Source organism: Ochotona princeps, chromosome 10 (genome assembly GCF_030435755.1).
Source record: "Ochotona princeps isolate mOchPri1 chromosome 10, mOchPri1.hap1, whole genome shotgun sequence".
In the NCBI taxonomy this organism is placed as follows: domain Eukaryota; kingdom Metazoa; phylum Chordata; class Mammalia; order Lagomorpha; family Ochotonidae; genus Ochotona; species Ochotona princeps.
Window position 1 is genome coordinate 48,046,509 of NC_080841.1, and position 27,860 is coordinate 48,074,368.

At 36.2% G+C, this 27,860-nt stretch overlaps 1 protein-coding gene across 5 annotated transcripts in view; it reads right to left on the minus strand.

The window, feature by feature from the left end:
* The window catches only part of RGS7 (regulator of G protein signaling 7), a 375,770-nt gene that overhangs the window by 72,407 nt on the left and 275,503 nt on the right, over window positions 1-27,860 (minus strand). For 3 of the 5 annotated variants that reach the window (XM_058669395.1, XM_058669394.1, XM_058669393.1), the window contains exons 4-6: window positions 27,432-27,482; window positions 7,973-8,079; window positions 3,174-3,225 (exon numbers count right to left, since the gene is read on the minus strand). In XM_058669395.1, the coding sequence (XP_058525378.1) occupies window positions 3,174-3,225; window positions 7,973-8,079; window positions 27,432-27,482 (210 nt within the window). The remainder of the gene's footprint in view (window positions 1-3,173; window positions 3,226-7,972; window positions 8,080-27,431; window positions 27,483-27,860) is intronic. The other 2 variants (XM_058669397.1, XM_058669396.1) reach the window with 1 other exon arrangement.

Below are 27,860 nucleotides of genomic sequence, written 5' to 3' on the forward strand. Positions count from 1 at the left end.
GTCTGTCTCTATCCCAGCCCACGCTCTCCATTGGGAGTAGCTGTCCGGCGAGGGGACCAGCCCCTTAATCCCCCCCCGCCAGTTCTGCCCCTCCCTTCCTTCCTGGATCTCATGTGTGCTGGTTGGGTGCTGCATTCATATCCAGTACAGGCAACCACGCCCTGGCATTCCATAATGTGTACTGGTTTTGTCGCGACCAAACCCGGCTCATCCCACACTCTGATCTGGTGATCGGATTTGCCAGTGGGTGATACGGACTGATTCAGCTTGTTCTGCTCCTGACCCATGCTGAATGTGTGCCAGTGGGAAACTTTCCATGGCCTATTCTGGGCTGTTTCCTATCATGCTTCTTGCGCTTACCTGCAGGGACTGTGTCCTGCCAGAGGAGTTGCCCAGGCTCCTCCATCAGATCCCCTCCCAAAGGCAGGTTTTGCGCATGCCAGGGGGTCCTTGAGCCAACCCAAACCAGCATGGAACACAGGTCATACCGAGCTAGGCTCTTGCACCTACTGGTCCCCAGAGCAACCACGGGCAGGTGCATGATTTACAGCTAGGAACAAGCCCAATCGGGGAGGTAACGGGACACCCTACCTAGGTTGAGGTTCCCACCAAGGGGCGTATGTGCTAGAATTGGAGCTGCGTTCTATCTAGGAAACAGTTGCAGTCACCCGAGGCACTAGTGTGGGCTGGGATTGGATGCACCAGGCCAGTTCAGACCCCAACACCATCTGGTGGCATGGAGAACCAGGGGGTAGATGTGGGACTGACTAGGCTGGGTCTCAACCCCCTACTGAGCCATGCGTGAGCTGTATGTGGGTAAGGACGAGCCATGGCTGGGCTGAAACATCCAATAACAAGAACCAGAATGGGGTGAAAGCCAGCCAGGAAAAGTAACAATATTCTTTATTTAAATGGTGATAGGAAATTTAAACTTCGGTAATTCATGTAGTTGCTACAGTTTATTATTGCTATTATTTAACAAAAAATGTCACAGAATATTTCATCACTGCCTACAGGAAATGAACAGTAGCTGAAATCATCCATTAATCTCTTCCTCTCAATTTCTTCTTTAGCCTGTTATTGAACAATCATTTTAATCTTATTCTATGTACAATATAAGTAAGCTAATTACAAACATGAATGTTTTAGGAGAAAAAAAAAATCAAATATAATAGTTGAAGACTATGCCCATAGTTGGTTAACACAGTTCAGTTATTGCGGAGTTGGGCCAAAAGTTTGTATAATGATTCCTCTCTTAAATGGATATCCAAAGAGTTCAAGTGAAACAGAGTGACATTAATCATTTGAGTATGACCTACTTTGAGGGACGTTCTCTAAATGATTTGCTGTGTAGTCCATGACACTTCCTCAGGCTCACCAACAAAACATCAACAACTATAAAATCATATAGCATGAACTTTGAGAGCACAATAACATATTTCTGGCAAATAAAAGACAGCTGAAATGAAACATGAGAATAGGCATTTACTTTCCAACAAGTGCAGAACCAGTATACCTGCCAGGCAATCATGACAAGTACAAAATAATAGTTTTTGATTCAATGAGTACATGAAAAGATCAATCGCAGTTCTCCTGAGCATAATAATTTGAATTATTTCACATTGGAAAGTCAATATTATTATTCTTGTTTGATAGACAGCAACTTGAGGCTCACCTAAAACCACACAGTTGGTATGTGATTTTAACAATAGGTACAGTCAGGCCTGTCTGAATGCAATACCTGGCTGTTGTCTACAATCTCTCCTGGAGTTGTCTAAGCATTTTCTATGTGAGAACCATATGTTCCTTAAGGAGATAGTTCCCAGGAACCATTCCCAGGAATGGGTGGCCTGGGTAGACCACATGTTCCAGAAAGTTCTCCAGCTCAGGCTCACAGATCGGTAACTGTAATTTTTCCAATCCTTCAGTTAAGTAATTTCTCCAAATCCTTCAGATTTGTGCCCTGGACAAACAAATCTGCACCCCCACCCTATGAAGGAATAACTCAGTGCTAATTTTAGATCATCATTATTCTAGCTCTCAGATACTTTTTCTTCATTAATTATATTAGTTTGAATCTTTTGAACAATACCTGACTACTTTTAGATGGATTATGAAGTTCAATTTACTAATAAAACCAATATGAGAGATGGCTCCATTGGTTTTCTTTGATTTTTTCTTTTTTATTCCCAAGATGTCACTCCAGGAACAACTGATGCTTCTCAGTGTCTTTGAACATTACGTTGGTCCATCTGTCTCAAACTTGCTCTGCCTTGTATCTGGAAAAACCGTTTCTTCCTTAGAATTCAGTTCAAATGCTATCAATACATTTGTGAAGCTATGTTGGAAGACTTCAAGTAAATTCATTCTCATTCTTTTAAACTTCTACCTATCTGTGCATGTATTATTGGTATATGCACTTGGCACTCTGCAGTTACTCCACCTGTATAATTCTGCTCTCTAAAATAGCTTGTGAAGCACTCAAAGTGTAGATGAAGCCAATCACCTTTATTATCCCAATACCCACAGCAGGATTTGACATATGAAAAAATATTCAATAAATCCACTTAGAAATGATATTTTAAACTCTACCATTTAGCCTTTCAGAGCTGCCACCCTTAGAAAAATGTCATAAGATAAGTAATTTCTAGGGGGTTATTTTCTGCTTAAGGGGCTTATGGGAAATTACATTTACTGAATCATGTTTGCTCCAAGGTCTCTGAACTTAATTTATTAGTGTGAAACTTCATATTGTATATTCATTTTATAATTGGCTTCTCCATGTTTAACACAACACTCTTATAAAATCCAAAAGACATTTTATTTAATAGTGATGTCACTGGAATTCTTGGCTCTCTGAGACCTTATTTTTTGTAGTAGACCAAAGTGCCATGGAAAAATAAAGAAAAACAACATTTTAAAATCTGTTTATAGTTTTGAACTTACTCACAGGTGTTTCTTTCATAGACATAAAGGGATTTGTATGATAAAAATTTGTCACAGGCCTTGTGGCTTCCCAAACAAAGCTATTCATAAATTCAGCATTAGAATTACTGGCCCTTTACTGAGAACTGTGACTTTCCTCTCTCAATAACAAAGACAAAGTAATATAACCACGCATTCATCCAGACATGCATATTGTTAATAACAAAAGAATGAGATATTGCACTGACCATAGTCTGTGTTTTCTGGCTCCCAACAATTTGATGGCCAAAAATAGGGTGTCTGAGAAACAAGAAGGGAAATTCAGGTTAGACAATTTGAATGTCGGTAGAATATCTTGCGTGAAAACCGTATTTACATTCAGCAATTGAATAGACTATTTTTGCTAATGACATACATTTTCTACTCCAAAACAAGTTCCCACAGAAGCATTGTAAAGTTGTCATCCACATTTTCTTTGTTGATCAATTGCTGAATCTTCAAATATGAATAGTATCATCAGCTTTTTAGAATGTTGTACATTAACTATAATTTTACACAAACAGACATAAAACAAAAAGCTTATGGCTGCATTATTCAATGAGCGTCCATCCACAGAAAGGACTTATAGTAGCCATTGATACTCAGCAAAGCTCAGGAAAACACTTTAAAATATGGCATTATTTTCTATGCATCCTGTATTTCACTGCTGCCTTTGGTATGTCAAAAAGCTCAACAAAGCTCTTTCAGTCATTTGTCTGGGTCCACCAGTTATATAATGTACTTTAAAATATTATTTGAGTAGATTAAACTGATTTTTACCTCTACTTCTGAGCCATCTTTCATAAAGACATTTACTGTCCAAGAGTTCCAAACTGTACAAACAAGATCTTTTTCTTTTTCAAAAATGGACAATATTTTAGTTTACTGGTAGAATTAATAAGGAGAATTCTTTACAGAAGGAACTACAAAGAAAATGTCTGCTCAAGTAAAACTTCACTATTATGATCCACGTTTTATAAATTCTAAATGAACTTCTTTAGCCCTGCCAGCTAAGCCTGTGGGCTCCAGACCATGAAGGAATCTGAGATCAACTCTCCGCTCACTTAGTCCTTTTCCCATCATGCGATGCCTCTAGGACTCAGAGAAGCAGTGAACACAGCAGTAGAACTGAGAGCTCCTCTGTATTTCTTAATTCATAGTGCTAATGCCCCTGTGCCATACACATCTTCTGGGTGCTCTCTGGTTATCTAATGATTCTCCACTTGGAAAGTATGATTCCTTAAGAATGGCAAGTGTCAGTTAGGGAGAACTGTTTGTATCCCTGAGGGAGAGTCTTTGAAAAATGTATGAGAACCTTCAGGAAATTCTGATTTAAGCTTGACTCTTTCTTGGCAGCTACTGCAGTATAATACCAAAAACTGCCAAAAGCGATTTTGTGAATGCATGAACAGAAATCACAGTAGAAATCTGAGAGAGAGAGAGAGAGAGAGAGAGAGAGAGAGAGAGAGAGAGAGAGAGAGAGAGAATGAATGAACCATTAGATACAAGAGGATGGTAAGGCTTTAAGAGGGCTACCTCCATCACGCCAATTCCACTCAACTTGAGCTGAAGCTGAGATGATTTCATTTCTTAGAAATAAAATTGGATCAGGGTTCTAGGAAAGCCACAGAAGGACAAAGTCCAAGACAGTTAGCTTTCATATGGGGCAATGGCTTTTGAGATACCTTTCTGAGACTGTGCTGTTCCCTTTGGGTTGCTTCCATACATTATACATTCATGTAAGTGTTAATCTTCCTTTCAAATATCACTGTCAACGTCACAATTTTTGTTTTGTAAATTTAAAACTATTCTGAAATAAAAGGTTTTAAAAAATCTGCTGTAATCACGTTCATCACACATAAACCTTTTCCCTCACAACACAAGGGATGTCCTGAGCTGTGTTCTTACGATATTACTTTCTTTTTTTTCACTGACTTTGATAAGAATTTAAGGACCATAATAATGAAGAACGTAGCTTTTTGCTCTTGTGCAAATGTGCTTCAAAACCTGACATTTTTCCCTAATGCTGAGAAATTTTCCTAGGATAAAACCTTCTGCTTAAAGGCAATAGGTCATATAAGAGGATATCAAGATGAAAGCCTATTTGGTCAGAATCTAAGAGCCAACTTTGAAAATTTTACTAGATTTTAGTACATATTAATGCATTGTGTCTGTTTTCAATGTTGACCTCCTTAGATAAGATGAAACTTAATCTACACTGTGCAGCCATAAAACAATCACCTTTGGCATATGCTAACATGATGAAAGTCTCAAAAAATTCCTAGAAAGTCATGCCAGATATAATTCCAATTACTAGAAGATGATTAGACATTTTTAAACTTATAGTAAAGTCATATAATTAAAATCTGTGCTACAAATTTGAAGCAAATGTTTATGCCAATAAAGTGAATCCTATCACCTCAATCCTGAAGTTTCTAAGAATCCTAACGACAAAATCTCAATCATTCACTGGAGAAATTCTAAGTATGGCATCATAAGTCTCCTCTTTTAATCTATATTTTAAAAAATAAAAGTCCAAAGAACTGAATTTCAGTTCAAAGACCATGAAGAACTTTTTTCTAGTTGGAATTAAGAAATATGGAAGTGAAAAATCCAGAACAAAAAAAAAAATTTATTAACAGTGCTCAAATAAAGGTAAGTTAATGTCTTCATAGATACTATTATCAATAATCAATTAACTGATTATTCTGCTTTGTTTTGGGATTTTCAATTTTTGATTCAGTGATTAATAGATTTGAAAATATACTTAAGGTGTCAAATATGGATGATGGTTAAAATATGAAGTTATTAATATGTAACATTATTCAGTATAAAGTGCTCATGCATAACAGACATATAATGTATATTACCTATAGTAATTTGAATTTTACCTTAGTATTTGAATTTTGAAATGTTCTAACAATTTTTAACTAATGCAATTTAATGTAATTTTCTTTAAAATTCTTTCCTTTTTGGAGCCAGCATGGTGGTGTGGTGAGTAATGTCTGTAATGTAGATAGTCCAAATAAGGGTCACTTCGCCAATTCCCATCCAGCTCGTAGCTAATGGTCTGGGAAAAACAGTGGAAGATGGCCTGATTTGGGGGCTTCTACCACCCATGTGGGAGACCCAGAGTTCCTGGCTCCTGGTTTGGTCTGTCTCAGCCCTGGTTGTTGTGCCCATCTGTGGAGTGAACCAATGGATGCAAGAGTTCTTTGTCTTCCCCAATCTTCTCTGTAACTCTGCTTTCAAGATAAATAAATAAATATTTAGGAAAGTTTTTCCTTTTCTCCAGAAAATGCCATTGGCCCATTTCAAGCTTTGCTCTTCATTCATACAGATGTGTACTAATTTCAATCTGACAATGAAAAAATTAGAGATTTAGACAGGTATTACTGCCAATTCAAGTCATCATCACCAACTTTAAGCCCCGTTCAATCTATTTTATTTGATAAAGTATTAGATAATTCTCAACAGAAAGATGGTGTTCATTTTCATCCTTACAGATTTGTCTTTTTATATATGGATTATTTTCCTTATTATTTCTGTGAAAAAAAATGTTCATGCTTTTACTCTTGTAAAAATAAAACATCTACATTTCCTTCAGAATCTGGGAGAATTTTGTTTGAACTCAAGTTTACTTACTATCCCTAGATGTGAAATATTTATAAGAAAATAAGAGTACATATAAAATATAATCCTGCAACAGTAAAAACTCTAAATACCAGTAAGTATTAGTCAAATACAAATAACTAAACTTTTAATCACTGATACTATTCATTTGTTAAATTGCTATCGTAAGGGAAGAAAATTACTCAAACTTCGTAATTTATCAAGCTACCAGTACTTTAAAATTAGGTGTATGAAGAAAAAAAATACCAGTGTTTTAAAATGAGATAGTTTAATTCATTAGAAATGAATTTAAGACTACACTTCCAACTATTCAATATAAAAACATTTTAGGATTATTTACTTAGGGACATAACAGTCCTAGCAAAGCTACAGTTCAATTGTTCTGGTAGGAGAATGAATTTTGAAAATATTTTTCAGCATTTTTCTAAGCTTTTCCAATAAAGTTTAAGTTCCCCAACTTGCTATTTAGTCATTTAATCAGACACAGAATACTCGATAATACACAGAACAATTGAGACTAATGGCCCTGCTTGTGTCTAAAAATTGGGCAACTGGTGACACTTCTAGAAGATACATCCAGGAAGAAGCTAGAATTTGAATTCTGCCATTCTCAGGATTATGTAACTTAATTTCACAAGATAAAATCCTTAGCTAGTTATTAATAAATAGTTAGGTCTATTAATATATGAGTTTGCAAGTAAGTTATTGTGATCTCAAGTGTCAACTATGTGCACAAGGACTGAAATTAATGTCTAAAATTTCCTGGAGCATTTTTGCTTTGTGAAGTGATGATGATAGTGATGTCTGTAACTCTGGAAGTTTCTAAGTTGTCCTCCTGTCCCAGGTGAGTGTATGCACCCAAAGCGTCCACCTTATCAGTCTAGTTTACGGAAGAGCCTCAAATGTAGACATGAAAATGATGTGTCTAATTAGCTAATTCTACACTAAAATGTCAAGCATTCCCGTGAGAGTTTCTGTGGGCTGAAAAAGGTTCTGTATTATCATCAGGAGAGGGAATGTAACAAATTTTATTACATGTCTCAGCTTCTTAACTAGTTGTTAGATATATTTATAGATTGAGATAGTCCCATCTGCCTGAAGTCTCTTAAATTATACTTTGAATTTTCCTTAAGGTTTTATATAAAACAGAATTTCCACATGAAGAAGGTCAGTTTCCATAGTCATGTTAAGTTCACCTCTGTCTCTCCCTGGTTACCATTTTTCACATGTTAATTTTTTATAAATTAGTTTCTAATTAACCGATGTCCAAGTAAAATTAAGTACCTGTTTTCAAAAGTTCCACGTTTTTTTTTAATGATCACAAATCAATGCAGCCTTCCAGTTCACTTTTAAAGATCATTTGCATTAAACTTACTTGAAATCGATAAAAGGTGCCATCATCCTTCAAGGTGAGGACATGGTCTGAGATCGGAAAGAAGTAGCCATGGGCAGCCATTAACGTTCCTAAATGCAGCGCTTCCACTGTTCCATGAAAACAAAACAACAACAAACAAGGAGGGGGAAAGCACAAAAAAGGTTTTTTTAAAAATGTATCTTTTATTATTGATTTAGTGGATGGTAACATTTTTGTCTGGTTCTCTTGGAACATGTTGTTGTATTCCAACTCTTGAAGTCCAGCACCTGGCTTTGCACTGTTTATCACAATATAGTAAGATACTAAATCCACCGCTCATGAGAACATAAAATTATGAAGCTCAGAAGCTCATCTGAATCTTCAGAAATTGGATCCCTTATTTTATAGATGGGGCATGTGTTCACTTTGTGTAAATACAAACAATGTTTTATTATTGATTACATATAATATATATATATAATATATTATATATATATTCCTCCAAGATTTAGGTTTATACATTTATGACTAAGGGAAATTTATTTTGATAATTTTGCATAATGCCTTGACTTTTGTAGAGATATTCAGTACAATATGGATAAGATTAACTTAGAGAAATGAATCATACATCACAGGTCAAGGTCAAAGCAAACATTCAGCTTAATATTTAAGGTTGGCCTTCTAATGATGTCTACAGTGACTGTGAGATACTTTTTCAAACAGAAGCTCAGAAAGAGTGATATTATAAACGTACCTACATGGTAGGATCAATTCTTAGTTGAAATATCAGTACTTATTTGGCTTTTAGCTTATCAATAGTAAAGGTGGCTTATATTCATATTTGCTGAATGAGTGTACAAGTGAACTTGTAAAGAAATGATACATTACTAATAAAAGAAACAGCACTGTCTGGGAAACCATTACTTCTGTTGTGATGATGAGCAGCTTGCTCTGCAATTCCAAAATAATATAGATGTTCAAGATCTCTTTTTAAAATTTGTTTGTAAGCTTTTGGAGCTATTTTGTCATGGGAAATGATAATGGTGATGTTAATGACATATGGAGACATCTCGGAATGGGATTGAGGTTGTTTCCCCAGGCTGACTTGTGTATTGTCAGTGACGATCATTGAACGACACTTCCTTGTGTCCCAACATGACCTTCAACTAATAAAAATCTAGAGACTGCCGAGTTTCAGAACAAAGTGTTGAAAGTGTCTAATGAGTAATCTACCAAGACTGCCCTCCCAATAAAGGTACGGCAGATGGCTTAGTAATGCTATGCTTCTTCACAAAATAATCATTAATTAATCTTGTACATGTGTTATTCACTTCACCCACACAGCTAAAGGTTCAACAACAAACCTACCAAAATTTCCAGTTAATTTTTCATTTGGACATTTAAGCCATGTGCAAACTGAGAAACAAAAGTTCATCTTTAAGCAACTGTTACCATGTGAACGTCTTAGTGCAGCTTTAAGGCTGATGCATCCATAGCTTTAATTTATTCAAAACCCTGAGTCAATAAAATTATGAATATCCTTTAAGAGAAAAGAGAATCCTATATTGCATAATTGGCTTTTGACTGCAACTACTTCAAAAAGTAATGGGATGAAAACATACTCCAAAATAGGGTTGAGTTCTTTAGTATAAAGTAGGCTATAGTTATAACAATTATAAAATATGAGCCATATTTTTCTTATCTAGAAGCTCAACTCACATTAGCCTCAGTTCCTCCAAAATATAGCCCCTAACTAAAATGTCTGATTTATTTTCATTTATTTGAAAGATGAAGTAACAGAAAGACAACCACTAGAGCACATACACATACATACATAGAGAGATGGAGAGAGAGGGAGGGGGCAGGAAAGGGAGAAGGAAGGGAAGGATGTGGAAGGGTCAGGGTATCTTAATGGTTTCCTCCACAAATGCTTGTATTAGCCAGGGCTACAACAGGCAGGACTGAGGAACCCAGAACTTAACCAGTCTCCCATGGGGGTGACAAATGCCAAGTACTCCATGTGTCATCTGTTATCTCTGTGTTTACCATATTTATATACATGTACTAAAAAAGATGGCTATCTCATTGACAATACTTAGCATAAATATGCTCACTGTATTGGGACAAGTATTTTAGAAGAAAGCCTAAATAAGAAAAAATGATGGTGATGCTATGTCTAGGAACCCAAAATTTTAAAAAGGAGTAAAAATGAGTACTCCATAGAAAAACAAGAAGCATCCACCAAGACAACTCTGAGTCATAAAGAAAAGAAGGTTTTGGATTTCTTATTCTACTTAAGTAGACACAGAAGTGGTCATTTTAGCAATTCTTCCAGATATTATACCCTTTTTTTTAGAATTGACATTTCAAAAGGTAAGATGAACCATGTAGGAAAATCACATATATACAGAACATTTCATTCTCCAACAATGCCAAATAAAATTGGCCTAAAATCACAGTTAGCAACTTATAAAATATATCTATTTTCCCAACAGCAGGACTTAGTTAAATAAAGATCTGGAATTTCATTTTTCATTTTTCAAAAGAATGATTTTTTCCTTTATTTTAAAGGCAGATTTACAAAGAGAAAGTGTGCATGAGAGGAGAGATAGAAAGATCTTCCATCGACTGGTTCACTCCCCAAATGGTTATAATGGCCAAGCTGAGATGAAATGAAACCAGGAGACAAGAGCTTCTTCTGGGTCTCCCACATGGCTGTAGGGGTCGAAGAACTTGAGTCAATCTCCGCTGGTTTCCTAGATCATAAGCTGGGAGTTAGATGGGAAATGGAGCAGCAAGACTAGAATTAACAGCAAATGGGATGATGGCATTGCTAAGTGGAGGATTAGCCTGTTGAGTCACTGCATCGGCCCCTGACTTTTTCACTTTTTAACATAATTTCCATATAAGAAAAAAAATGGCACTTGGTTTTTACTAGTGACAAATCAGGATTTATTAGATGCAAGAGTGAAGTGAATAGTAAGGTGTTGTAAAATAGAGTCTACTTTGCAGAAATAATAACAATCACAATTTAAAATAATATTGAAGACTACAATAGGTATTAGTTCCAAATATTAGAACAGAATACTGAGACTGTGCCAATCTGCTGCTTGGGTTCAGGCCCCTTTTCCTGATTTGTTAGCTATGTGGCCTGAGCAAGAGAATTCGATTTTCTGCACTGTAGCATTCACTTCTATAAGATGAAGTTAAGATATTAATGTCAAAGGTTTATTAAGATGAATGATTAAGTTTACAAGGACAACACACTTAAGACCTGCCTCATAAAAGTGTTTCAAAGATGTATTATTATTAATTTGTTAATCCTTACAAAGGGGTACATTCAATGGTACTTAATATAATTGTAAAAGCAATAAGGAAACTAGTAACTTTTGTTGCTTGTTGCTTTCCACACATATCTAAAAAAACTGCAATTCAATTTTATTTTTTAAAAACCCCTCAGGTAATTTTGGATGCTGTGGAATATTCCTAGAGTAGAAAGAACATTAACAAAATCTCAAAGAGAAGTATCGTCTTTCTAGCAGAAACTCTCTAAAGGCAGCATGTTCTGTGCTGGGTTCACAAAACCAAAACATAAACGCCAGAAGTCAATGAGAAAAATCCCCTGGATCAGGAGAGTGGAAAAGAATGGACGGAGGACACACAGAACCTGATCGAGGAGTAGTAATATGATGAACAATAGCACAGGGATGACTGTCAGAATGGAGAGGAAGGCAATCGCACATTATAGTGGAGAGCAATGATCTATCTAAAATTCCTCATATGTGATGCAAAATTTCTACCAGTTAATCTGAATCAATGAACTAGATGAAAGTTGAGCCTTGACTTTACATTTCTGTAACATATGCTACTACAAATCAGAGAGCGCATTCATCGTTAAACAAACCAAGCGCATGTAGGTATCACAGAGAAAACATACTCAATTGCAAGTCATGGGAACATAATTCTAATTGAACCTTTTCTGTGTAATTACTGCTTATCATGAGTTAGTCATCTCATTTCTAAGAACCTCAGAGCTGGCATCTGTAAACAAAGATGTAGGTCAACAATTTTTTTCAACTGTGATTCCATTGGCATGGTTGCAATGCAAATGCGGGATGGAAATCCTGCTAGAGAAATCACCATGTTTACTTGGCCTCTGGTATCAAATGGAAATTCGGTGCCAGTGTTGTGGCATGGCATGTAAAGTGGATAGCTGTGATGCTGGCATCCCATCTTGGAGCTAGTTTTGTCCTGGCTAGTTCACTTCCAATCCAGCTCCCTGCTAACGTGCCGGGGAATACAGCAGAAGACAGCCCAAGAGCTTGAGCCCTGGCATCCATATAAGGGACCTGGATGAAATTCCTGCCTTCCAGTTATAGATACATGCAGCTCTAGCCACTGTAGCAACTGGGGTGTGAAACAGTGAATGAAAGTTTTCTCTCTCTCAATTTAGCTTTGCCTTTCAAACAAATAAATAAATATTTCTATAAAGGAAATTGTTTTATTTTTTTCTCACTGTGGTCATTTTCCATGCTTCAATGCTCCCACAGAAAGAAAAAATATTATTAAATACCTCAGATTTTAATTTCAGTTGCCGAAAACTCCATCTTCATAATTAACTAGGATTGCTATAGTATAAAGCTTTGCACACACAGAACCAATGCAATGTTTATTCCAAATAGACAGCATGTATATTTATGTGCATTTTCTACTTATATATTTTCAAAAGTTAGCTGTAAAAGTATACAAATAGTTTGGAATTAGCCAATCACTCATCCCTGTTAACAAAATACCTGACTGTATTTGGTGTGAAACCAAATGGTGTTGTTTTCTTTTTTAAAAAATGCTTACTTATTTTTATTGGAAAGGTAGATTTACAGAGAGAAGGAGAGACAGACAAAAAGGTCTTCCATTCACTGTCTACTCCCCAAAAGGCCACAAAGGTCAGAGTTCAGGATGATCTGAAGCCAGGAGACTGGAGTTTCTTCCAGTTCTCAAATGTGGATACAAGGACCCAAGGACTTGAGCTGTCCAACATTGTCTTCTCAGACCACAATTAGGGAGCTGGATCAGAAACGGAGCAGCTGGGTCACAAACCCTGGGTCCCATATGGAGCCCATTCGGGATGGGCAGTGCTTGCAGATGAAAGGTTTGGCCTGCTGAGCCACCACATCAACCCCTAAATGGTTGGGTTTTTTTTTTCTTTTTAGATTTTATTTATTATTGGAAAGGCAGTATATGGACACTCATTCAGAGACATTATCAATATTGTGTTATTTGGAGTAGAAGAAGCTGCATCCATATATTCAATCAGAAAAGACACTGCCAGGCGTTATTTCTCATCATGGAAGGGCATTAGTATCGGCACAAGTCAGAACTTCCTAAACTTTTCATATCATTTAAGTGAGAAAAAAAAAGAAAAACACACAACAGTTAACAAGACCAGAAATTTAATAACACAATTTAGGAAAGAGACAACTGGGTAATGAAGATAGTGGTGAAGATACAGAAGCTATACCACTGGGCAAATAACGATCGATGCACCGAGTCACAAAGACGGAGATTTTATGGAAGATTCCCATTTAGGTCATACCTAGATGCTCCAATTACAGTAGGAAGTGTGCTAGTACATGGGCACTGTTGGAACTGCGATCTTGAAAGAAACAGAAATCAAGAACAGGGTAAAAACAAGGCAGCACACAAACTTGAATTCCCTGCCATTGCTAGCTAAAGCAAACATTAAACTGCAAATAGGTTAACTGTTAATTAGACTAATCAGCACATTGAAAGGCCTGAGTTCCACTTACTCCATACAAGACGGCTGGCTTCCAATGAAAAATTTTAAGACTAGTAAGAAGAAAACAGAGACAATATAAAGACACAAAAACAATCTAGAAGACCAATCTCAGATACAAGATAGAAGTTGGAATTATAAATTAAAATAAATAAAATATTTATAATTAATACTCAAGTACCATAAAAAACAAGATGAAAAACAAAAGAATTGATGAGTAACATAAGAAACAGATTCAAAGAAAGATATTCTGAGACTAAAAGAGCAAAAAGTGCTAGAAATATGGGAAAATATGACACTGTAACAGAAATGAAAAATATCCTACAAGGCTTATTAGTAGCCTACAGAAGACTGAGGAAAGGAACAGTGGCTTGATGTTTGATCTATTGAAATCTTCCAATCTGAATTCTAAGTAGAAAAAAATAATGAGCAAAAAACCAAAGGAAAATACAAGAAACAAGAAACATTAAAAGGTGTGTGTGTATATATATATACATATATACATATATGTATATATATATACACACATATATATATATACATATATACATATATACATATATATACATATATGTATATATACATATATATAATTGGAATTCCAGGATGAAATCAGAGTATAGCAGAAGAAATATTGATGTAATAGCTGTGAACTTCCCCCAAATTGGCAAATGCCAAATCGCAGATCCAGGAAAATCAGAGAATTATAAGAACAAATATGAAAAATTCTAAACCTACATATGCATTAGTATTGCAGAAAATCAAAAAAACATCATCTTGAAAGGAGCCAGAATAATAAAAGTTCCCTACAGAGAAATAGGATAAAAATTTAGTTTTGTGGTTATCACAAATTGTGCAGGAACAGAGAACACTGTGAAATATTTCAAGTGCTGACAGAAAGAAACCTATCAGCTAGTATTCAATAACCAATGAAATGATCCCTCAGTAAAAAAGAATAAGCAGTTCTCAAACAAAAGCTGAGGAATACACCACCAGTGGATCTTCTCTGCAGTGAAAAGGAAAGGTTTTACTAGGAATGTGAGGTAAGTCAGAAAGTTAGATATACATAATAATGGAAGAATATCAGCAAATGAATAAATGAAGGCACAATATAGTGTTTCATTTTTCATACTGTTAGGAAAACATGTTTCTTTTTTTCTTTTTTTTTTTAAAGATTTATTGGAAAGGCAGACACACAAAGAGGAGAGACAGAGAGGAAGATCTTCCATCAGATGATTCATTCCCCAAATGACCCCAACGGGCCAGTACTGCACCAATCCAAAGCCAGCAGCCAGCAGCTCTTCTCCTGGGTCTCCCACGCAGGTGCAGGGTCCCAAGGCTTTGGGCCGTCCTCGACTGCTTTCCCAGGCCACAAGCAGGGAGCTGGATGGCAAGTGGGGCAGCCGGGATTAGAACCGGCGCCCATACGGGATCCCGGTGGTGTTCAAGGCGAGGACTTTAACCACTACGCCATCGTGTCGGGCCCCATAAATGTTTCTTTAAAGAACTCATAGCAACAGTATATTAGATGATTCTAATATGTGGGCAAGTGAAATTGGTGACAGTAACGTTATAAGGCAAGACAAGGATGATACTCTATCATGTTACCTGCTGGGCCTATAAACCAGTCAGGCACTTTTCAGATGAGATTAAATGAGTTGAAATTTATATTGTAGGTTCTAGAGAAAATTCCAAATGTTTTACCAAAAAAGTATGATTTAGATCTTAAGAGATAAGATGAAACTGAATCATGGAAGTGCTCAAAATTAGAGATGCCAGTAAAATAAAGTGATAAAGACACAAAAACAATTGTAATGGATTCAAACAGGTAAAGAAAAAATATGGTGCTTATGAATCCACATCAGAATCTTTTAATATAGTAGCCATATTATTTTCAGATAACGTAGGCTTCATAACAAGAAAGCTTACCAAGCACAGTACAAGACATTATATAGTGTTAAAGAGATAAATTCTCTAAGACTATATAATAATCATGGTAGGTATACACTTAACAACAGAATGACAAAATAGTAATGCAAATCTGACAAAACTGAAAAGAAGAAAATAGACTAAGTCATTACAGTTTGCAATTTGAGCATCATTTTTTAATTGATTGCTCAAACAGGCAGAACATAATTAACCTGAAAAACACTATCAGTCATTGCAAACCAATTCACATTTGTATAAAACATAGTGTTTCACAACTGTGAAGTATACGTGAATTGGAAACATATGTGAAATAGTCAACAAGATAGAATAGATTCTGGGTCATAAAACATACCTCAACACATTAAAGGAACAGAAAACAGTATATTCTAATATAAAGAAATTCAGAATCAATAACAGAAAGATTGATGTAAGCCACCTCTCCTACCCCCAAATATCTGGAAATGAGATAACACATTTCTCAGTCATATATAGGCTAAAGAAAAGATATAGGCGAAGTTCAAAATAATTTGAGCCATATTAATATGTAAATTGGTTATCAAATCAGGTGGCCTGTTGCTAAGGAATTGCTAAGAGGAAAAATATAGGACATAATGTAAATATTTAAAACACAAAAATTTAAAAGAAAATCAATAACCTAAGATTTTATTTCAGTGCCAACCCTGAAGTGTAAAGGCAAAACTACATGGGAGGAAAAAAAAAATAAATAACAATACTATTGCAAAAATTAATGAATTTGGAAACAGAACAATAAAGAAAAATCAACAGTCAAAACCTGATTCTTGGGGGCTGCTGCTGCGATGCAATGGCAAGCTCCCAATGTCATTCCACCTCAGAGTGCTGGCAAGAGTTCCACAAGTTCCAGTTCTCATCCAGCTTTCTGCCACTGCGCCTGGGAAAGCACTGTCAGATGCTGCAAGTGCTTGGCCTCTTGCCACTGAAGTTGGAGACCCACATAGAGTTGCCGGTTCCTGGCTTCAGTTGAAGTGGCTACTTGGGGAGCTTCCAGTTGCCTCCCTCTCCTCCTTTTTCTGGCTCCCACATTACCTGTCACTCTGCCTTTCAAACAAACATTTAAATCTTAAAAAAAAAAAAAAAATGGTTCTTTAAAGGTCAAAAAGCTTCAGTCTTCTAAACTCCAGCTGTTGCAGGCATTCAGAGAGTGAACTAGTAAATAGGAGTTCTCTACCTTGCTTTCTCTCTACCTTCCAAATTAAAACAAATTAAAAAAAAATTACAGGAGTCATTTTACAGTGAACCGTATCCCAACAATGCTGCATCAGGTACACAGAGCATGCTCTTATATGTACATTATTAACTGTAATAAATCTACCTCAAGAAAATTACAGATTATATGGTTCCACCTTGTGACATTCAGGATAGAGTAATACTAATAATAGGGATGGCAAACTCAAGGACATATTCATGTGATAACAATGGTACTCTACCTCTGTGGTCCCTCCAAGTCCATAACTCCATTCTCATCATAAGAGAAAGCAACAAATTCCAATTTAGAGATATGTTGTAAAACTCCTGATCAATACTTCTTAAAGCTTTCAAAACTATCAAAAAATGAGAAAAATCTCAGAAATCTTTACAGTCTAGAAGATTTTAGGAGACATGACAACTCTAAGTTGGTGTCTTAGATGGAATTCTGGGGCAAGAAGTAACAATAAGTAAAAAGTAAAGGAAATCCAAAGTAAACATGGACTTCAGCTGACTAGGAGGAAAATATATCATGTGTATATATGTATTTTGCTCTTCCATGTTACTAAATATTGGTTATAGTGTTCAGTTTCTCCCCTCTCATTGAACTCACTCTCTTTTTTATCCAACATTTTTCATGATACAGTTCCCCTTCACTCCCCACACTGCTTTTTTCCATGTTGTTATATTAATTATAGGATAAAAGTTTGTTTCATTTTGACTGATATATTATTTTTAACTGATTGAATTCAAAGAATCAATACCTTGATTTAAACTACCCAATCAATAGTCTGGGAGAATGATTAGGAGGAAAATATGTCATGTGTATATACGTATTTTGAATTTGTTGTTTATTTCTAAAAAGTCACAGTGCTTCCTACAGTGTGATTTGAAGATCTGTTAAATTTCTAGAACAAACGAGTAATAAAAACTCCAAATGTCATTGTCCACATGTTTATTTAATATCTAGCGTGAGAACAACGTTTATTTCAGTCTGCCAATACATATTTTAAAATTCCGGTTTATACTTAGATATTTCAGAGAAAAATAGCTAAAAATTTCTCCCAGTCCTTCATAATAAAAAGGCTACTAGAACGATCTTTCATCTGGAACCCTCTGCACTCCGTTAGCCTGCTTGTCAGGATGCCTGTGCCCACCTCAGTATCTGGGTTCAAACCCTGGTTCTAGATAGTGTCTCCAGGTTCCTGATAATGCTCACCCTGGGAGGGAGTGGTGACAGATCAAGTAACTGGGTTTCTGTCCTGCATGTGGAGTCCTGGATTATCTTGTTAATCCTGGTTCCAGGCCCAGTCTTTGAGGACATTTGAGAAGTGAAACAGAAAATGAGACTTTGTGCCATTATTCTCATTGTCTCTGCTTCATAAATGACTAAATAAATAAACAGGGAAAAATTCTGTATCTTGTGAATTTAGGAGGTTTCCTGGTGGAATTGTTATTAAATCCCTAAGCAAAAAAAAAAAAAAAACAGTTGTAAAGCAAGGAGATCAGCAGAGTCTCCAAGCAAGGAAGCCGTGTGTGCAAATGGTTGTGATCAAGAGTATAATGTTAAGTGGGAACATAACTGGAAGATACAGTGTGGGTCGATGAGCTGTGAACGGAACAGAAGCAATGACATGCTAATTTAAAGAAGGTTTTATGTACAAGCTCAAAATTATGTCAGTGCTTTCTCAGAACAGATTGATTGCACTGATCCTGTTAGATAACATAGTTAAGTGCCCATTAATTTGCCAATTTCACCAATTAAATTTTCAAGGACAATGGGAGATCTGTTAAAGCTAATAAATCTTAATGAAGACACAGATTTGGGTTTGCAAAAATAACTTTAGATACATGATATGAATTATCTTGTGTGGGGGAAGGGAAGAAGTAATACGAATTAGAAGACTGTGGTAGTTCCCAGTGTGATGTAACTGTGGTTGAAATGAGGAGAGAGACAGCAGGAAGGGGGAGCAATGAAAAGATCTGAAATATATTTAAGAGGCAAAATGTACATGAATCTGTAAATAAGTGATGAGATGAGTTTGGGATCTTTGAATATGTGAAGCTCCTTTTAAATCACAAGGGGAGATCCGCTAGACACTTGGACTTCTAGGTCCCAAGATGAGAAGAAAGTTCAGACGTTTCTATGTATATATGTAATAATATATATAATATATATAATGGCTGCATATATACAACAGTGAGCAAAATTAAGAAGTGGATGGAGCATAACGATCCAGTACATAAGAGTTTTCATAATTAGGTTTCCAAAACTAATTGTAAATAGAAAGGATACTAAGAAGATAACAAAGTTATTATACAATAGATGAGAAATTGAAGGACTGGAAAATGCTGCAATGAAGTAGAACAGAGGATATTAGGATAACTAAATATGGCAACAAAATTTTTAAAAATATATATTTATTTTTATTGGAAAGTCAGATATACAGAGAGGAGGAGAGACAGAAAGATCTTCTGTCCAATGATTCACTCCACAAGTGCCCACAATGGCTAGAGCTGAGCATATTTGAAACTAGGAGCTCGGAGCTGCTTCTGGGTCTCCCATGTGGGAGCAGGGTGTCAAATCTTTGGGCTGTCTTCAATTGCTTTCCCAGGCCACAAGCAGGGAGCTGGATGGGAACTGGGGTCGCTGGGACACAAACCGGCACCCATATGGGATCCTGCAGCATGGAAGGTAAACACTTTAGCTGCTAGGCTACTATGCCAGACCTAACAACAAGAATATTAATGATCACAGTAAATCACATTTCAGTGTATAATAATTTCAGTGGGAGATATAAGTGATAATCCTGCAAACAGGATTTAAGGACAGTCCTTTCAATGCATGGCTGGTTCTATCTACAACTTTGTTTCTTTCCTTTTTGATTTTATCATATCATACTGTAGGGAGAATTTTTAGATTGTTACTTTGTAATCAGCCAAAAGAAAACTTATTCTAACTTGATCCAATCAGAGAAGCAGGAACATCAAATCCACTTCCAAAGAGTTCATGAAAGTAACAACTTTGCCCCCTCTGTCTCCCCACTCATTTAAAATAGCTTTCCCTGAGAAATGTTTTCTGCTGTCTTTGATAAGTTCATTAGCCATGGTCTAAGTCCTGGGCCATAGTCTCTGCCCAGAACATTTAGTTGGTTGCCAATGAACACATCTCTTAAAAGGTGGCAAAATGGCATAACATTATATTCCTCACACTTGCGTCTCCAAAAAGTGTTTTTGACCTTATTTTATTACTCATGTATTTGTTTTTTCAAACTCTAGTATTTTCAGTGCCTCTCCTTTAGGTCTCTACTGTCCTCATGTTTCAAAGAATGTAACATCCTACACAGGTCCTATTTAAATCACTGGAGAATTTTTTTACACTCTGTGGCATAAGTAATTGCAATTTCCTTAGGTTGAAGCTTTGCACTTTACAGCAAATTTACTTGCATCTTTTTTCTCAGACTTTATAAGCCTGAAACAGATGTACATGCCTCAGTTTCCCTTTCAGGGGCCTTTTCAACCATACAGTATTATTTGTTCAGCTTTCAGTGGCAGCGCCTGCACGCTGTGTAAAATGATTGAACATTTCATACAGTCAGCAGGAAATGCAGGTGAAAAGTAGACAACCCCTTTTTCCCAGATGCAGAGCTGTGAGGGGGTCACCAGACTCTTCCTGCTCCACTGTTCACTCACATTTCTCTTGCAAATGGCTTTGTGAAACAGCAGGGGTGTGATGCCTTGATTTCCCGTTAGAAACAAATTAGTTTCTGTTGGCTCTTTATATGTTAAATAATTTGTTCATGTTTAAACATCAGTGACCAAGAATTATTAAGCTGCTGTTGGACATCTGTTAGTAAATCAGGCATATTTGTCACATCTGGGGGTCCAGTTAGGAACTGCAAAGCATTAATGAAACTCATAGTCAATGATCATGGGGCCAGTCAGTGGAAATTTACCAAACATAGAGGGACAAGGCACTCTCCTCCTTAATGGCTGTTCATTGCATACCAGACTGAGCAGAACTATCTCAGTGGGACAGTTCTGAATCCTCTGTGATCTACGCAACATCTTTGTTTACTGTCCATGGTTGTGCTCGTGAACCTGGCATTCCAGAAAAGCTGACCTATCTAATTTTTCATGAATTACAGGAAGGTGAATATCTAGAACTAATATCCTTTAAGCAAGAAGTGAGTGCTCTAACCTGGAATCATGCTTAAAAAGAGAATAATTGTGGTTTGTTAATACACATCCCAATGGCTTTTTATTTTTTGACAAAGCACTCAGAAAAAGCAAATAAAATCCAAAGCATTTGCTTCATTATTAGCAGTGTTGGGCCTGCAGGTAAGTAACCAATCCAAGATGTATATGTTTCTCAACTTAATGACATTCTTCTTACGACCTTGCCTTGGTTTGAGTTTTCCAAATGTCGTGCCATTTAATTGAAAAAAAAATCATGTTTTATCTCTAACAGGAGTTAGTGCTTGCTCATAAAACTCACTATCCATAGAAGAAAAGCCACTTCCTCATGCTGTTTCAGAAATTTAGGACATTTTCTGCAGTTGGATAATATCTCTGCTTGCTTTCAACTGGAGAAAAATATTTTAAAGAAATCGCATTTTTTTAAATTTTTATTTTTAATGATGATTACATAGTTGACCAGGGTGGGAAGGATTGAGGGCAAAGTGTGAAATCATTATTTCCAACTCTATTTATTCTTGTTTTTGGGAGAAGGGGTGAGTTAAAGGGCAAAACCACCCCCAGCCTCCCAAATGTCCCAGTACCGAGGGATGGGGAACCACCACCCAATATCATCCCAGGGTTCTGGTGTAGAACATACTCTGAGGGCTCTGACCAAGTGGTTTGGATAGTTCTGAAATGCTGTCAGTTTCGCTGATTCAGGGACGAGGCAACCTTCCCAATGTCTATTGACTGTTGTAGTTGACCTTGAGTCTCCATTCACACACGGTAGTGGGGTGGGGGAGAGAGAGAAAAATCTTCCATCTGCTGGTTCACTCCCAATTGGTCTCAATGGCTGAAACTGGGCCAGTTGAAGCCAGGAGCCCAGGTGTTCTTCCAGGTCTCCCACATGGGTGCAGTGGACCAAGCACTTAGGCCGCACTCCTCTGCTTTTCCAAGCACATTAGGAGAGATTTGGATCAGAGGTGAGCAGCTGGGACACAAATTGATGCCCATAAGGGATGCTGGCACCACAGGCAGCTTTACTTGCTGCTCAACAATGCCGGCACCAGAAGTTAATCTTAAAGTGATTTTGGAAAAGGTTACTCAGAAATTCTGATCTGAGGGTTAAGAAATGGAGATTAAGGAACTGATGAAGGACACTTTTTCTTTTTCCTAGGGAGGTAAAATTCTCCTAAAGACTGCACTCTTCTCATGCTCTCTGTACTGTTGCAGCCAGCAGTTTCGATCAGTCTTGGTTGTAACAAAAGGAAAAGCTTCATAAAGTCATAAAAATAGAAGTAACACTGTTCTCAAAGTTCTCAAAACACACACACACACACAACTGAACACACTCTTCAATTGGGAAATAGGAAAAGAAAATGCTGTGCTATCTTTAATAAGATAAGGGAGCCTGTCGTTTCAGACAGTTCCCACAGACTGAGACTCCTGAACAGCAGAAATAATCACTCATGGTTGCTGGCATTTTCTGAGTGGCAATTCGAATGAGTAGGCACATTTTTAGTTGATGATTTGTGCTCTAGCTTTATTAAATGTAGCAGGTCCTGTTTATTTTTTTTGTTCTTTCTACTTATTTTTAATTTTTTCTTCTTTTTTTCCCTTTTCTGAAGATGTTGTTTGTTCCCCAGTTTTTTCTTAACACAAAAATCCAGTTGGCTTCCTAGAAAGTGAAGGCTGGAAAAGAAGGAAACAGAGTTGCCAGCTACTAGAAAGATCTGACAATATCATTGGATCCCAGTGCTTTTCCAGTGGTCTGCAGGACAATTTCCATTTTGGTTTTGCAAATGGATGTTTGAAAAATACCAACTTATGATGTAAGAGAAAATGTTCTTCAGTAAAATTAAAGATTTAAAAGTCCACTGGACTCTGATTTTAACAGGCTTGTCCATGTTATACAAGAGAAAATACGGAAGTTCTCATTAGATTTCCATCTCATATTAGTATTTTCCTTAATAGTTGGTAACTCTAATAATAAATATACAAAAGTTAACCTGATCAGGCAAAAATGAGAGACATCATCAAACTCTAGGCATGACATTTATCAATATGTTTCTGTCCAGGACAGAGTGAAAAACAAGGCATCCAAGAGAGCTGGATCACACACAGGATCTCTAACAAGCCCCAGGAGAGGGGATCATAATAAACCTCTGTTCCGTGACTCCCAGCTTTATGCCTCAGTTCTCAGGCACACAATCTATAATATATAGAGCTACAAGTGGACATGTTTTGAAATCAACTGTATGTGCTTATTTGTAACAAGGAAAAACTTACGTTGTGCTTGTAACCTTAGGGTACCATGTGACAAAAAAGTGTGATCAGGCTGAGGATGAGTGAATAAGAAACATATCACTGATGGCCTACCAAGTGCCATATGTCACACATCTGAGATATCCACCCACCAGCTGGTTTGAGTATGTCAGACAGCAAGGCAGGAAACAGCCAAGAAGATCAAGGTGGGAAGAGGCAATAAGCCGAACTCCAGAATGGTAAAGTAAATAACTGATGGTTAATGGTACTCTGCAAAGGTCTGGAGTGGTTTATCACATTGCAAAGCTAACTGACATAATGTAACTATTTTTCAGGTAAAGAGGAAAACTTGTAAAAACTATTTACAACCAAGAAAAGCGACCATCAGTTCCTTGTTTCACGCACAGAGAGCATGGGACCCAGAAAAAGCAGAACAACTGTATGATGTGCCTGGGCACAGGAATCTTGGATAGCCTTGGACAGAATGTCATGCCGCAGAATGGTAAGAGTGTAGCAGTATTACATTCATGCAGCTGACAGTGAGACAGAAACACAGCACAAGACATTAAGACATACAAAATATTTTCTAATTTGAAATATAAATACTCTGTAGGGACTTAAGAACTACAACAGTCTTTATCAGCTGTTCCTTCACAGTAAGTCTGTCAATAAACAGAAAGAAGGCCTAGGAACAACAAACATCACAGAAGCAAGGGAGTGGGACACCAACTGCAGGTACTGATGGCGAACAGTATGCTAACCAGTGCCTGTGGAGACAGTAGGCTTTAATGTCATCTTGGCTAAGCTACTATCTATATGCTTGTCAAACACAATTTCTAGATATATCTGGAAGAGTATTCTAGATGAGATGATTATTTAAATCAACGGACTCTGAGTAAAGTTGGTTGTCTTTCATGACATGGATAACCATCATCAAGTCAGAGCTTTAGAGAAAATAACTAACAAACAAAAACCAGACTTCCTCCCAAGAATACCTTAAATGTCTGCTCTTGCCTATATAACCTGTCGGCTTGTTCTGTACATTTCAGAATTGCCAGCCTACCCAATTGTGTGACAGCAAATTCTACACGTGCACACACACATTCACATACACACACAGATTTCAACAACGTGTAAGTTGGTTTACAAAGATTTCAGTTCTTCATACTTTCTGTCCCTACTCCACAATTGATGGATACCAGCTTTCAATTATATTAAAGAATTCATTTATTTAAAAGATTAGCTATAGTTTAACACTAATGCAGTTGAGTCTATACTCAGAATTTGCAACTGTAAGTTAAATATGCACACACTGCACAAACAATACTTCTTAGTGGCATATTTAAAAGACACTCATAAATGTCATCTTTTGGTATGAAGGCAACAAGAAACTTAAACGATTAGTGCCACACACAAGTTGAAACTTGCATAGGCGCTAAAGCTAAGAAAAGGTACTAAACATTTGCTCCCAAAATCTATCACTGTACCATGGATGGGATCAGGTTTCAGGCTTCTTCTGAGATAACACTACAGTGCTAAGTAGAAAAGATTCTAAGTAGATTACCAATAAAGTCCCAAAGCAAGGCAGGAAAGGCAGAACACAGAAAAAAAGGCAGTGCACAACTTTGTTTGCCATTCACTACAAGAGATGAGCAGCACCAAATGCAGTTGAAGTAGCATGATAATAAACAGCAAGTGTGGACAGTTTTTTCTTTCACCAAGAAAAGCAAATACAAAGGAAGAATCAAGCGCATGTTGTAGTCTGCTGGGTTCACAACAAAATTGAAGCAGGACAGAAATGTATCACAGTAAAATGGTTATACTCAGACAACACTACATTCAAGTCAAACCTTTAGGCGAGGATTGCTTAAGGTTGTACCTCACTCCCTGCTATACTCAGTCTGTTCAAAAGCCAACATATGAATATAAATTTTTATTTAAAAGCTATTCTAGCTTGGGCAGCAAAAGTGAGAAACTATGGCATTGGGCTATCCAAGGAGAATCCGCTCATCTAGTCAATAACTAAAAATTTGTCCCAGAAAGACTCCCTCCTTTTGAGGAACAAGTAATTTGGAGAATATACACAATTCAATCCTAAGACATCAAATGTCACAAAATATATTTATAACAATACCTGCCATGTGATCTTAAAGTGGTATGAGGAATAAAGTAAGACATTATTATTTATCACATAGCATATATTATTGGAAGAGAACTTGTTAAAATAAATAATGAAAATGTAAGCATAAGATAGAAACTGGGTGTGAGTTCTCTCTCTCAAACATCTTCAGAAAGTTAACAGAGTTAAAATTAAATCTGCCAGTTAAATACTTCCCTAGTACTTCTTCATGAGAATTTCCAGATTTATATTAGTGATTTAACGTATTTTACCATCACCTTTTCGCAATGCCAGTTACATTGATAACTATTTAATTAGGGTCAAAGTGGCTACCAGGTTGATTACTTCCTGTGATTCCAATCTATTATATGTTCAGAGTAATCTCTGGTGCTTCTCACTCTCCTTAGGACCGCGGGCAGAACCCTGAACACCATCATAGGTAAATCAACAGATTTTTAAAAACTTATCATCTTGAAAAACTCGTTTCAACCTGTAATAACTCTCTCTTCGCATATCATCTTTAAGGAAACTAGAAGTCTTTCTTAAAGTGTTGAACAAACAATGTACACTTAAGTATAAGCAATGACTCTTACCAACAATTATAACTGTAAGCATGTTTATGGTTTGTCAGGCTATCACTGGACAACATATTTAGTCTTAATGATGCAAAAATTAACCCTCCTGCAAATTCACTTCACCCTTTGATCTGTAACATTTTTTCTGTCAGTGATTCCCTGAAGAGCAGTCATTGCGCCAATCTCTGGGTTAAAGGCTGAAATTACATCACTGAATTCATGCCATTAAGATGAGGCTAAAACATAAACTGTAAGACTGCAGCTTCCTTTCCTCATAATTATATCTTATTTTCACTTAGTAATAATACAATATTGGCAATAGCTGCTCCATTCTTATTGTTTTATTGCCACTTAATCTGCTAGGATAAATTCAGTTTCAAAAGCTGAGGCACCAAATGAGCATGAGTATACACAGGTCTGTATGTCACAGTTGGAGCTGCATTATTCCAATGCATGACATTAAGAAGTTATCGCAAAACAAGAAGGCAGTAGGGTCTTATATCTTCAAGTACTTTTAGTACTAAATAATCTAAAATTGATAATATTCAGAGTTAGAAGCGAATGCCATACTATATTCCTCTCTAAACAATGGTATGGTGTATTACATGGATTAATGAGCAGAGATTCTTCCTGTTATGCCAGTTTGAGTCATTATATTCTGTTTTTGATAAGGTGTTATAAAGTATTCTTTTCTTTATCAGCTTTTTCTTTTCTCTAAATAATATATACCTCATTTTTATCCCAATGTTGTGACTTGTTTGCTGTATAAATAAAGGTTTTTACATGATGCTTTCTAAAAGTTGTTGAATGTCTCAAATGCAGGAATTTGTTCTAGGCAATGCAAAAAATGTGAACTGGATAAAATTATCTCAAACTATGCAAATTATCTTCCTGCAGCAGAATAAACACAATTTCCACCGCAATGAATGAATAGCTTGTTGACTTAGAAAAAACATTGAAAACCACACACACATTCATTCATACATTTTTTGTGTCGGCATATAAAAGTAAAATTACATTTATAGCAGCATTGTCAAAAATGGAGTTAAAGAAAAAGTATACACTAATAAGTTTTGTCTGTATGTATCTTATAAACAGAATTTCATTACTCAACGTATATGTATAATTATTCAAACATGTAAACAGCTTATCTACACTAATGACTATGATTACCTAAATTAAATAATACAAAATGGTAAATTATTTATGTAAAAACTTATAAAAGTTATAAGATTTTAACTTCATAAATGCTGATAACGATAAAATTTGTATGATAATTTCAACACAATAATTTCTTAAAGCTTTACTTGTTTGTTATTTTAAATGTTTCTGACAAAACATACTTCTTAAAAACATTCAGAAAAAAATTCTAACAATAGAAAGTGACTTATTTACCTGGATCTTCTATAGTTAAGTTCTTTATTAACCACTGAACAATGTCTGACCCTAGAAAAAGAAAAAACACAAATACTTATGAACATTTTGTTTAATCATGTGACTTTTAAGAACTGTCTATTTTTGCTACTCCAGTTTGTAAGCTCTCAGGTTTGTAAGAAGCAAGACAGTAAATTATTAAATATGAAACATTTATATTATTGAATATGACATACTTAAACATGGGCAAGGTTTTAAAACACTAGTAGTAGATAAAGCAAATCATTCACTAAAGGAATGCTTATTAACTCATTCTGTAAGCTATATCATGGTTACACGAATGAAATTCCAATGTGACCTGAGATGCTACTGATTCCATTTCCATTTCCCCTAAAGATTGGCTGAATTTGCTACCTATTCACCTCAGAGATCTGGAAAATGCATTATGTT